Source organism: Crinia signifera, chromosome 1 (assembly GCF_055691185.1).
Source record: "Crinia signifera chromosome 1, ASM5569118v1, whole genome shotgun sequence".
Lineage (NCBI taxonomy): Eukaryota > Metazoa > Chordata > Amphibia > Anura > Myobatrachidae > Crinia > Crinia signifera.
Window position 1 is genome coordinate 274,286,415 of NC_139217.1, and position 12,995 is coordinate 274,299,409.

General features: G+C 44.1%; 1 protein-coding gene across 1 annotated transcript in view; it reads left to right on the forward strand.

Annotated features, from left to right (window-relative positions):
- The first annotated feature begins 6,246 nt into the window (after positions 1-6,246).
- The window catches only part of MUSK (muscle associated receptor tyrosine kinase), a 116,458-nt gene continuing 109,709 nt past the window's right edge, over positions 6,247-12,995 (forward strand). Inside the window, exon 1 of the mRNA XM_083184021.1 lies at positions 6,247-6,386. Within this exon, the coding sequence (XP_083040147.1) occupies positions 6,308-6,386 (79 nt within the window). The 5' untranslated portion in view covers positions 6,247-6,307. The remainder of the gene's footprint in view (positions 6,387-12,995) is intronic.

Below are 12,995 nucleotides of genomic sequence, written 5' to 3' on the forward strand. Positions count from 1 at the left end.
AGGGAGAAGGAAGCCGTTGACGCGTGGGATGGAAAGGTTGTGCTGGCAGAGTTATGATGATGGGAACTGTATAAGGGAGAAGGGAGCAGGTGGGGGTGGACAAGTTATGCTCTTAAAGGGTTGCCCAGATGGGAAAATCAGGCACAGTTTTGCTTATGTATGTAAATTATTGGTAAAAAAATTAAATATAAACTCAAATCCACAGCTTATGTGCTGCTCCCAACAAAAGACTACTAAGCCTTGCTGGTAAACAAAAAAACACAAAATAAAGAGAGCGCACTGTGTTGATCTTTTGTTATTAGATTTTTTACTTAATTATTATTTTTAATATAATAGGTACACCTTAAAATACACAATTATGCATACATGCATATACACAATAAAAAATTATACACTTTAAAATATATGATGCATTCCGACTAGCACCAAAAATGGCCCAAGTTCATGATCAATTGCCAACTTAATATAGAGTTCCCAAATGGATATAATGAATGTCACTTCCAAATAAAGTTATTATGATGTATCCAATTCAATTTAGGAAACAAGGTTTGTATGGGGTTATATTACCGGCTGATGATGACGGTAGCAGCAGTCCAGTAGCTGCGTGTCCGCTTCCACCCGTGTTGCTCCGATGGACTGGGAGCCGGTACCGGGAGCAGACACTCCTGAAGCAGGTGAGAACTGGTCTGCTGACAACCAGCGTGGCCCCGATGTTGTGGGAGCCGACGCTGGGAGCTGACACAGTTATAGATGTTATACCTCTCCCGGAGTAAGCAGCTGATGGCGGGTGACGCTTGGTCCACTCGTTGCCAGCGTAGCCCCGAGTTGGAAGGGGCCGGCGCTGGGAGTTGACACAGGTGTAGACGCCCTGGTTTCTGCGATGGAAATTGCACCTTACTACCGTTTACCCGACTTGATCTTGGCGGTGCTGGGACACCGCCAAGATCAAGTCGGGTAAACGGTAGTATGGTTCAATTCAGTCGTCTGGATGCTGGGCAACAATACGTTGGTAGCCTTGGCTATCTCTGATGGTGGTAGTCGGAAGGATTTAAATGCAGATACAGTCTTGCTGCGTTTCTCCGTCCATAAATTCTGACGGTTTCCTCAGAGGAAACCGTCAGAGTTTATAGACGGAGAAACGCGTCAAGACTTTATCTGCATTTAAATCCTTCCGACTACCACCATCAGAGATAACCAGAAACCAGGGCGTCTACACCTGTGTCAACTCCCAGCGCCGGCCCCTTCAAACTCGGGGCTACGCTGGCAACGAGTGGACCAAGCGTCACCCGCCATCAGCTGCTTACTCCGGGAGAGGTATAACATCTATAACTGTGTCAGCTCCCAGCGTCGGCTCCCACAACATCGGGGCCATGCTGGTTGTCAGCAGACCAGTTCTCACCTGCTTCAGGAGTGTCTGCTCCCGGTACCGGCTCCCTGTCCATCGGAGCAACACCGGTGGAAGCGGACACGCAGCTACTGGACTGCTGCTACCGTCATCATCAGCCGGTAATATAACCCCATACAAACCTTGTTTCCTAAATTGAATTGGATACATCATAATAACTTCATTTGGAAGTGACATTCATTATATCCATTTGGGAACTCTATATTAAGTTGGCAATTGATCATGAACTTGGGCCATTTTTTGGTGCTAGTCGGAATGCATTATATATTTTAAAGTGTATAATTTTTTATTGTGTATATGCATGTAAGCATAATTGTGTATTTTAAGGTGTACCTATTATATTAAAAAGAATAATTAAGTAAAAAATCTAATAACAAAAGATCAACACAGTGCGCTCTCTTTATTTTGTGTTTTTAAGTTATGCTCTTAGCATGATGGAGGAGGGGGGGTCTGTTTAATGGAGAAGGGAGCAGGTAGGGGTGGGCAAGTTGGGCTGGCAGTGAGATGCGGTCCTGTGCGGCTGAAGCTTAATGGAATGAATATCCATGGCTAAGCAGCCTCAAATCACAAATTCCAATGCCAAGCATCAGATGGAGTAGTGTTAATTACACTGACACTGGATTGTGGAGCAGTAGAGATGTGTTCTGTGGAGTAACAATTCAGATGGACAAGCCTGGGTTTGGTGGATTCTTGGCAGGGGCAGATCTTTTATTCCGGGGGGGGGGGGGGGGATTTATTGACCCTCCCCTCTCCAGGTAAATGTTCAGCTGAGTGAACATTGGTATTGCGCCCAAATGTAAATCAGGCTCTAGGTCTTTTGGAAGAAGGCTAAATACCAATGTCACATTTAAAGTAAACGGACTGACCAGTGGATGAAACTATTGTATGTGTCCAAACATTTGTATCCTATCAAAGTACATCAAAAGCACTTTGGGAGTGTGGGCAGGTCCATGGGATGTCATAATGTCATGCAGTAGTTGCGCAGTTCTTCTTTGGGGACGTTTTGGAGAACTTGCCATGTGTATTAGTGCTCAAACTCCACAGTGCTGCCAGCTAGAGAGGAGGGGTCCCGAAGAGAGGACGCGGCACACATACTACTTCTTTTCTTGGAAAATTAACTAATTAACTTAGGGCCAGATGTATTAAGCTTCAAAAAGTGATAACATGGAGAGTGATAAACAGGGTTTTTGAAAAAAAAAAAAAAATAGGTAGTAGCCGATTGGCTGGTTGTTTATCACTCTACATGTTATCACTTTTTGAAGTTTGATGCATCTGGCCCTTACCCTTTTGCAATTCAAACAGTCTGGTTTAAATGTTTAAATGAATTGTCATTGTTTTATATTATTATTCAAACATGGTCTACATTGATTGTTGAATGATGTTCATGTTCTTATTTTAAAGTGGCTCACCATTGGATCTGCTACAGGTGCTAGGGCTAATGAGCCTGACTAGACATTGGACTTGAAATGGTTAAATCAACTCTAATTATAACAAAGTGATTTACATTCATATAAGCTACTATTGTATGTATAATAGCATCAACTCCCCACTTCACAAAATGGAGTCTGTTAATTATGAAAATTATGACTTCCTTTAAACAGCTGCACATTAGGCTGATAAGCATAAGTAAAATAAAGTGTTTTATTAAATGAGCCAGCTCTAATATCATGAAAAAGGTTCATTTTAATTCACTTTTATTTTGATCTTTTTTTACAATCTGTAATTACTTTCTAGGGATAGAAGCAGCTTATAAATCATTAACAGATTATATCCAAGAAATACATATAAATTGAGAGGAGGTTAATGGTTAATCAGTAACATTCTATAGGAGGTAAATAAAAGTGATTGAAACATGTGTGCACACAGGTTTACAAAGTGAGATAAGACTAGTTGATAAGGCATATAAACCATTACTAGAAAGGTCTAGAGTAGACACAGATGGAAGCTATGGGAAAGTACTGTATACAGTACTTCCTACCAAGCAATCCATGTAAGCCTGTTTCCTATGAAGTGGTTCTAATTTCTGAAACAAAAAATCAAGTGTCCCAACATTCACGTTAAAGGGACAATGTTATATTTGTACACGCCATTTCTTAGCTTATACAGGAAACTATGAAGCACTCTTAGTCTATTTTACAAGCTTCATTAGCTTAAAGACGCAGGCTGCCATAAGTACAGATTGCGTAGATAGCTAGATGGATAGTTTAAATTATGTTATCCTTTGCATATACATACCGCCCAACATGATCCTCTCCAGGAGGGACAAAATGCTCTGTTTCTGGACTTCTCTCTTAATTTATGATTGCTATCACCTGTTTAAAACAGGGATATTAACAAGAAAGCTGTTTGAACACAGGTGATGGCAATCATAAATTAAGAGAGAAGTCCAGATACAGAGCATTGTGTCCCTCCTGGAGAGGGTCATGTTGGGAGGTATGCATATCTATGCAAAGGAAACCAAGAGTAAAGCGCACACAAGCTTTAAGTTTCAAATACTTTTATATAATAAAAAAGCTCACATACACATAAGTATCAAGATAACAGCTTGCCAGCATATGATAAGTGCAGTCACACATCAACCTTCATCAACTGCTCAAAGCCGCACAGCCTCTGAATGCCGTCAGTAGGGATTGTGGAAGCCGCACTAAGAAATGATGCCATGGCTTGAACATTCACAACGCGTTTCGTCATTGGTTTTGGACTTCGTTGAAGCTACCTTGTCTAAAAATGCCGCCTTGTGACCCCACTATCTATCTATCTATCTATCTATCTATCTATCTATCTATCTATCTATCGTGGGTGTAATGCTGGTGGTACAGATCCATCTACTGGGAAGGATGTGTCTATGGGCATGACAGAATTGCTAAGTTACTGTAGCACACAACAGTCATTAACAGTAATAATTCAACTTAAATAAATAATATGCTAACAGCCCACAGGTTTACCTTGGGTCTGCCTGCAATCTGTTCCTGCGTTGCTGGGACTTTATGGTGTCTGGGGCTGAATGGTGTCTGGGCCATGCCACCAGCCACCCCCTGGCCGTGTATGTTGTGCATTGCAGGTGGGTCCAGCATCCGATGTCATGCTGCGGCAGATGTCATGACGCAGTGTGACGCCCGCCCGCACGGATTCTCTGGGAAAACCAGAGTCGAACTTGCGGAGCTGCAGATTAAGATATCCTCCCAGCCTGCAGCCTGTAGCCACCACCAGGTCAATCAGTAGCTGACTGCCCGGCATTGGTAATAAAATCACCTTGCATCATTTGCTACTGACTGCCTGGTGGCATTAAGCCTAGGTTTCAGTGATCATGAAAAACCCCCAAAATTGTGGGTCCCTGGGACCCCTCACTTACACAAATTGGGGTCCTACTTGACCTTTTCTGGGTCTCAACGGAATAGAGCCTCCTCTCCCCTTCCCCTAGCATGGCACATACAGAAGCCTCCTCCTCTCCTCCATATGGCATATACCCTAAGCCAAGGGCCAGCCCGAGCCTATTTTAAATTCTTTTTGTAAGCAAACATATATTTGGACACCCCAAAACTGTGGCTATTGTGGGTTGGGGGTAATCAATTGGCAATTTGCCCACTCACATAAAGCAAGATACACATATACTAGAAAAAGGCATAATGTCGGAATAGGGACACCTGTGCTGCACCAATCAGGATTCTGCCCCTGTCCATTGTTTCTAGAAATAAATTATTAAAAGTAATGGCAGCAGGAACAGGAGGGATCGGGTGAGTGAAATTCCAGCACAGTCTATGGGCTCCTCTCCTACAGGCAGCTCTGCCTATTAAGAGTTAATTGGTGAGCTGCAGCCTCTCTGCCAGCTGTGCAGTGAGGGGAGGAGGGGACAAGTGGGCCATTAACAGCCAGCACTCAGAGCCTGGAGGAGGTGACAGTGACACACGAGAGCAGCACCGCGAGGTAGGAGAGGAGGAGGGAAGTCTGCAGCCCGAGTCCTGCTAGCAATAAATCCCCTTACATGACACAGCCAAGTAGCTGCTAAACGGACCCCGCACCCCTATACCTCTACTTCCTGCCTGGGTCTGCTCCGTCCTCACTGTCACACCTCCCTGTTTCTGGCCCCCAATGCTGGTTTCAGTTCCTCGTGCTCCATCCTCACACCAGCCGCTGCTGTATTCCCCTGCTGAGCAGCTGCTTCTGATGTTGGCTCCAGCCAGTTGCCTCACTGCTGAGTATAACCACAGGCTTAGGGGTATATTCAATGCTGACCAGGCATTCTATGACAGTGAGCAGTGTTTATTGCTCGCCGTCATTGCCTGCCCTCAGTATTCAGCTGACCCCCTGCACTCGCCATTTCTTCCTCACTATTTCTAAAAATGCGAGGTGGAAACAGCATGCGGCCGCCAAAACGGTGAGACTCACGGCTATATGCAGCGGGCTTGCTGCATTAGGCGGAATCCTTACCGTACTCTGATGGCAAGGATTCCCCCTGAATGTAGAATAGTGCGAGTGGCCAGCGAGGGAGTTAAACGGTGTGGATGGCTTGTTTTTGATGATCCTCGACGAAAACAAGCCATCCTCACTATAATAAAAAACCTCGCCGGCCGCATCGAATACCTACCTTAGAATCAATTTTTTTTATATACTTATCCTGCCAAGATGGATGTTACAATGTTCCACTAAAAAAGAGTCTAGGCGGATTTGCTTTCTCTTGTTTCCTGAGCCTTGCATACTTGCTTCGACCTAAGTAGATGTACACCAGCTGGTCATGTCTATCACTCCAGACAAGTCACAGAATTCCTGAATATACTTAGATCCGGCAGGGCCTGTCGCACAGTCATTAGTCTGCTGTACTTGAACAAACCAGGGCTTAAAATGAAACAAGCTTGGAATTTTACTCTGTTTTTCTAAAGAAGCCAAGTTTTGGGGATATTAATCATGAGAGATTTACCACACATTCCACTTCTTTCTATCTTCACCATGGCTGCTTTCAGTTTGGCGGAAAGACTCCCCAAAGGTTTGTTTCCATCTTGTCACTGGGTCACAGCTGTGAATTAAAAGAGTGCTGAAGGGTGAAGGAAGGGCTGTATGTATCAGGCTCAGTCAGTGTTTGTGTGGTAACATGCCGTAAATGGGATTGTATTTTCTTATTATTTGTTTTGCATTTACTGTATATAGAGAACTATAAGGATGTTAAATTATAATTTAAAATGAACAATCCGTGGGGATATTGTTCAAGCCTCGGGGAGAAATAAAGTGGTTATACTAACTGCCACTTTACAGGCTTTCTTTGAAAAATGACAGGATGACAGAATTATATATTGTCATTTAACATAGAGAACATTTGTCTGGTTAGCATTTTTTTTTAATATATTTGTGAAAACTATTTACTGAAAGGTTACAGTTAATTAGGCTAATTTGTTTGAAGGTGTAATGAGAAAATGTCTGATTACATTAGTACAGGGCCTTCTTTTCTTACTCTCTCTTAAATCTGCGTAATGTATAAACAAAATTAGATGTACAGTATACATTTTTAAGGATCATGTCATATAATCTACCTCGTTTTTGATTTGTGAATCATACAGTACAAATGTTTATAAATCACTTCAAGACCACCCAATGTATATTTACAATGAGCTAAACTAGCCTTTAATCCCTGCTACTGTGAAAAGTTGGTCGCAAGAAATATCAGCGATAGTGTATTGTATTTATCATTTATATTCATAGTATGATGAATTACTGTAATAAAATTACCTTGTTGGATCACTTTAGGAAAACTTTAGATTATGCCTCACTTGTTAGGTAATTGTTCATTCATTTAGTCTTTAGGTTATATAAAGGAAAAAAATTACGTTTTGGTCCAAAAACTACATTGAACATTTTAAAATCTGGATATGTGTGGTATTACCTGTCGCAAATAGTATTACTTGTAGTCATTTTCTGGGACTACATATATTGCTTAAATGCAAAAATGAGTACTTATGTATTATCTGGGCTCCCATGTTAAATGCACCCCATTTTTTCATACCCCTACTATCCAACTACGCATGGAGTTGATTTTATATAGTGTGGCGAGCGCAGCGAGCCACCGTGCCCGAAGCGTGGCGAGCGCAGCGAGCCCTGCGATAAGAAAAACGGGAGCCCAGATATTACATAAGTACCCAAAAATGTTAACTAACTAGTGGGGGAAATTCAGGCTAATTCACAGCAGCTTATTAGAACCGAAGGTAGCCCACAGACTGCAGTTAATGAGGAATTATTTTCTACCCTGTACAGGCTGGAAAAGACATCTGCATTAAATAGTCTGTTTAAAGGTGATACGACCGTGTTATCCCATAGATCCAGGAACTTACTGTATTCTGGATTCTATGGGTTAACGCGTGATAAGAGCTTAATTTATAGGGCAAGAAAATGGGACTGTTAGTGAAAAAAACGGCGTTAAAGCACGAGGCTACCATCTTTATTTCATCCAAAAAGTCGGGCTAATTGAATGAAGCTTGTATGTCTATCTTTTTATGACAATGTTGTTTTTCCCATTCAATACAATATACATTTAATCCAGTAAACAAAATGAAGCCTTCATGTTATGCTATGTACAAAAACAACAAGAAGTTGTTTACATAGGGGGATATGCATTACTCCCGATGATTATTTCCACAATACTGGCAGTTATAGGGGATTATGTTTAAAGCGCCTCAGGCATGCAAAACAAAATCCACAAGAACCGGCAGTTACAGTCCCATTTTCCCACAAAAACACAAATGCCTGGGAACTTATCCCATATGCTGTATGTTTTCACTGGGAATTAGCGGGTTCAGCTGCTACAGAACCGATCCTCCCCTGATCTGAGGGTTTGATCCCCTGTTCCATTTTCCAGATCCAGAACAAGGCCAAACATCATCATCCTGCTGTCGGATTCTCGGGAGACCCAGACCTTATATAAATCCCGGTAATTGAGACAGTACGGATGGTGAGCGTTTTGGGGATGAGCAGAGCCAGATTAAGGTTGAAATGGGCCTGGAGCTGAAAATTATCAAGGGCCTATTATGCGCAATAATAGGGGTTGTGGCCAGCACCTAATAATGTGGGTGGCGTGACCAGTGTTCTGGTTGAGTGGTCCTAAAATACTTGCGGGGTGAGGCGGAATTCCAGTCCTAAAAAAATACTAAAAGCCAAAACTTGGTAGACAACATTTCAGCATCTTTTATGTTGTCAACTAAGTTTACCACACCATATACCCCTTATACAAATCAGGCAACACAATAGTAACCCTCTTATATTGTACTTGCCTCTTACACATTATGCCACATGGAATGAGTCAAAATTCACGTTATGCCACACAGATTAAGGCAATATTCATATTTTTCCACATGGATTGAGCCAAAATACACACTATACCAAAACCAATTGAGCCAAAATTTACAATATGCTTCTCAAACAGGGACATTGCACGCCGAAGGTGCGCATTAAAAATTTACACCATAATGCCCATTACATGTTAAGCCACACACCATAATGCCAATTAAAATTGAAGCTACATAAATGCTGCTTACCTACATGCTCATTGCCAGGGGTTCCATGCTCATTGCCATATGGGATTACATGTTCATTGCCAAGGGGGAATACATGCTCGCAGTAACTGGGGGACAGCCGCTGTCAGGCAGAAGTGACAGCCATTGACAGCCGGACAGAGTGCGGGGAGGCTGCCCGGCTGTATTCAGAGCACTGCAGGAACCGGCTATTTTTAATAATACCCCTTTCACACCAGAAAATGCAGCAGGAATTTACCCGGGAATATGGTCCCAGGATCATGCAGGGACATGAGCCTAGTCCCTGCATTTTCTGATGTGAAGGGGAGAGAAACAAACCCCCCCCCCTCTTTTACCAGCTATATCGTTTAACAAGCTATATCTTCGGAACCAACAGACCCATTTACATGAGACCAGTATCATATTTAAGAACTTTTAAATGGGATTGAAATTGGTCCCGTGAAACTGGGCCATTTGGTTCCAGAGAAATCTGCCCTCAAAGAACATGAGCAGCCATGAAATTACATTTCAGAAATAAAAAAAATCGATTTACCCGCAATATCTCTGGAACCAATTAACCCATATGAACCAGCCTGGTATCAAATTGAAGGACCAGCGATTTGTGTTAGAATGAGATTGAACTTTGAACTTCTGTGATTCCAGGGGGGGAACTGGCAGTCGTCGGAAATGGGTGGGGGCGGCGGAATTAGCGGGTTCTATGTTATCCTAAGGGGAAAATGTTCCAGCTTTGCTTTGCGGTATCTCCGGTTCCCGGGGGGCTAGCGACGCGGGGCTGGACTCGTTGGAAAGCCCCAGTCCTCCTCTACAAAATGGGCCTATTTGGAGAGTGGGCCTGGAGCTGTAGCTCCATCAGGCCCATTGTTAATCCGGCCCTAAGGGATGAGGTACACTTATATGGTGTCCATGTCGACTTAAGTCAACATAGACACCCATAAAATGATTAAAAAAAATAATAATGCATGTCGACCTTTTCCATGTCGACCTAATCCTTGTGTTGACCTAATGACTATGTTGCCAAATGCATGTCAACTTATTTCATGTGTCGTCCTAGCGACTGTTGACCTATAGTGGTCAGCCTAATGACTGTCAAACTAAGTTCGGTTGACCCTATGATCCATACCGTGGGGTACTACTAAGTGAGGTCTACAGTGGGGGGCTTCTAAGTGGGGACTACAGTGGGGGGGGTTGCTAAGTGGCGACAACTATGGGGGAACTACTATCGGGCTGCTTTATTTTAAAAAATATATAAAAAGTAAAAAAAAAAGTTAATTATTGTTATTTTTTACTGCAGGGCTGCCATATAATTTCAGGGGTGCTGCCATACGTGCCAAATAATTTCAGGGGTGCTGCCATGTGTACTTTATAATTCCAAGGGTGCCACCATGTGTGCTGTATAATTCCAGGGGTGCTGCCATGTGTGCTGCATAATTTCAGGGCTGCTGCCATTTTTGCCATGTAATTCCAGGGGTGCCGCAATGTATGCCACATAAATCTAGGGGTGCTGCCATGTCTGCTGTATAATTCCAGGGGTGTTGCCATGTGTGCTTGATCAGTACAGGGGTGCCGCCATTTGTGCTGTATACATAGAGACATAGAATTTGACGGCAGATAAGAACAACTGGTACTTCTTGACTTTCACGGCGACACTCTAGATAGGACAGATAGGATACTAGATAGGATACGATTTGTATGCGATTTGACATAAGATATCGCATAAGATATAGGATAGGACAGATAGGATACTAGATAGGATACGATTTGTATGCGATTTGACATAAGATATCGCATAAGATATAGGATAAGATTTACTATCCATTTCATTACCCCACTATCCACTAGGGCGTGGAGTTGATTTTATATAGCGTGGCGAGCGCAGCGAGCCACCGAGCCCGAAGCGTGGCGAGCGCAGCGAGCCCCGCGAGGGGACACGGATGTTGTTTCAAAGCAAGTCCCCAATATCGCATGCCATTCCATAAAATACATTCCGTGTCCCCTCGCGGGGCTCGCTGCGATCGCCACGTTTCGGGCTCGGTGGCGATATATATAATCAACTGCACGCCCTAGTGGATAGTGGGGTAATGAAATGGATAGTAAATCTTATCCTATATCTTATGCGATATCTTATGTCAAATCGCATACAAATCGTATCCTATCCTATCTGTCCTATCTGTCCTCACTGTCCTATCTGTCCTATCTGTCCTATCTGTCCTATCTGTCCTATCTGTCCTATCTGGTGGCGCCGTGAAAGTAAAGAAGTACCGAACAACTTGGCCCATCTAGTTTGCACTTGTATAATTCCAGGGATGATGCCAGGTGTGCCTTATAATTCTAGGGGTGCTGCCCTTTGTGCCATATCAGTCCATTGGTGAAGCTAAGTGTGCCGTATTAGTCCAGTGTTTGTGCTGCCCACTTCTTTCTCTTAGCTTAAGCCCCCCATCCACTACGCAGACAAATCTGATGCTACAAATCTCTTAAGATTTCCCTTGAACTCTTCCAGGAATCTGATCTGACCATGGGCTAATTTTTCACAATATTCACTTCAGATAGATCTGATCAGATCTATCTGATGTAGACAGATCGCATCAGATTGATCTGATGCGCACTTGCTACATCAGGTGTATCTGATATTTAATATAATAGGCTGGTAGGCTGGGCTACTATGGGGGATAAAAGCATGGGCCACTGTAAAAATGTCAGTAAAGGTTTAATGTGACCATACACTGCTCTGACTTCTCAGAGCAGTGCATGGGCATCCTTTCCCCTATTAGCCGCCCGGGACCTTCTGCATGTGACGTATCGCATACAATCCCATTCCACCCCTGTGTAATACCTTTTACAGACTTGGGGGGGTATCACTGTTGTAATAACCCTATTATTGTTGTAATTAATTTACATCCATTTCCCCCTTGGCGGCAGCAAAAGGGTAGACAGTTGGACACTAGGACCCAGCGTAGAATGGCTGAATTAGACGGTTCTGCACACTGAAAGTGGGACATATCCGGGAACCCACAAATAAACTTTAAAATGGAACCCGCAGTGAAACAATAGGAGATCTCTAAGCTGCCTGATGTGAGAAAAGGAGTGTGTGAAGGGGAGCCCACTGCCCAGTTATTTTATTAAACCGGGGGAGGAGGGCTGCCTATTTTGTCAGTCCCATGCCCCATAACTTCTATCAAGCCCACCTTGGTGTGGTCACATTTGATGCTGCCACACCAGACAACTGGTTAATTTAAATTATTTTTGAATAGGGGAGCACAGCCCCCCATAATATGCCCTGTATTGCAGAGTATTGCAGCGGAAGGTGTAACATGGGCAGAGTGGTACAGCAGAAGGGCCTTGTGGAGACTCACCCTCTGTTGTGGCGCATCTGCCCCCTTCATTCTCTGGCTGTTGTAATCTTCAACGCTGCCCGGGATGCAGAGCACTGCTCCAGGCTGCGCTCTTTGTCCAGGGCTCCGGGTTGGCGAACCAGCCGCATCCCATGTCCTTCCTTGTAACTTCCTCTGCAGGCGCTGTACTTCTGCTAGAGAGGGATGCCAGGGTCATTCATAGAACACTGTGGTTATCCTTTGCGGTGCCTGCGCACCCTTCTGTTTCTTCTGAGGCATGAAGAATCAGAAGGATTCTCCTCTGGTATCTCCTCCTTGTCCTCCCTGGGCTCCAGTCTTCTGGCTGGTTTTCCCCAGACAGGCTCCCTCTGGGGCATTCCGTGGCCATTGGGGGTCCTCTCCTTCACCTCCTGGGTCCTCACAACAGCCAGGGTCGTCCTTGGCTCCAGCACCGTTGGCTTGAACCCTGCGGTGCGGCCACAGTGGGCTGGTGGAGGCTGGTTCAGTATGCCCTCCCTTAGTGTGACCCCCTAGCTCCCCCCTTGTTACAGCACTGGCGGCAGGCGGCACACTTTGTTAGTAATTGTCAGTTAGTAATTGTCAGTGTCCCGGGCGGGTGCCGGCGCCCACGCAGCCCCCGCTGCCGCTCGCTTCCCAAGCAGCGGCGGGACCTGCCTTACACTAGATACACCACTGAGGGCCCTGCTTGCAAGCTTACAATCTATACACTGTATTATACAGTAGCTT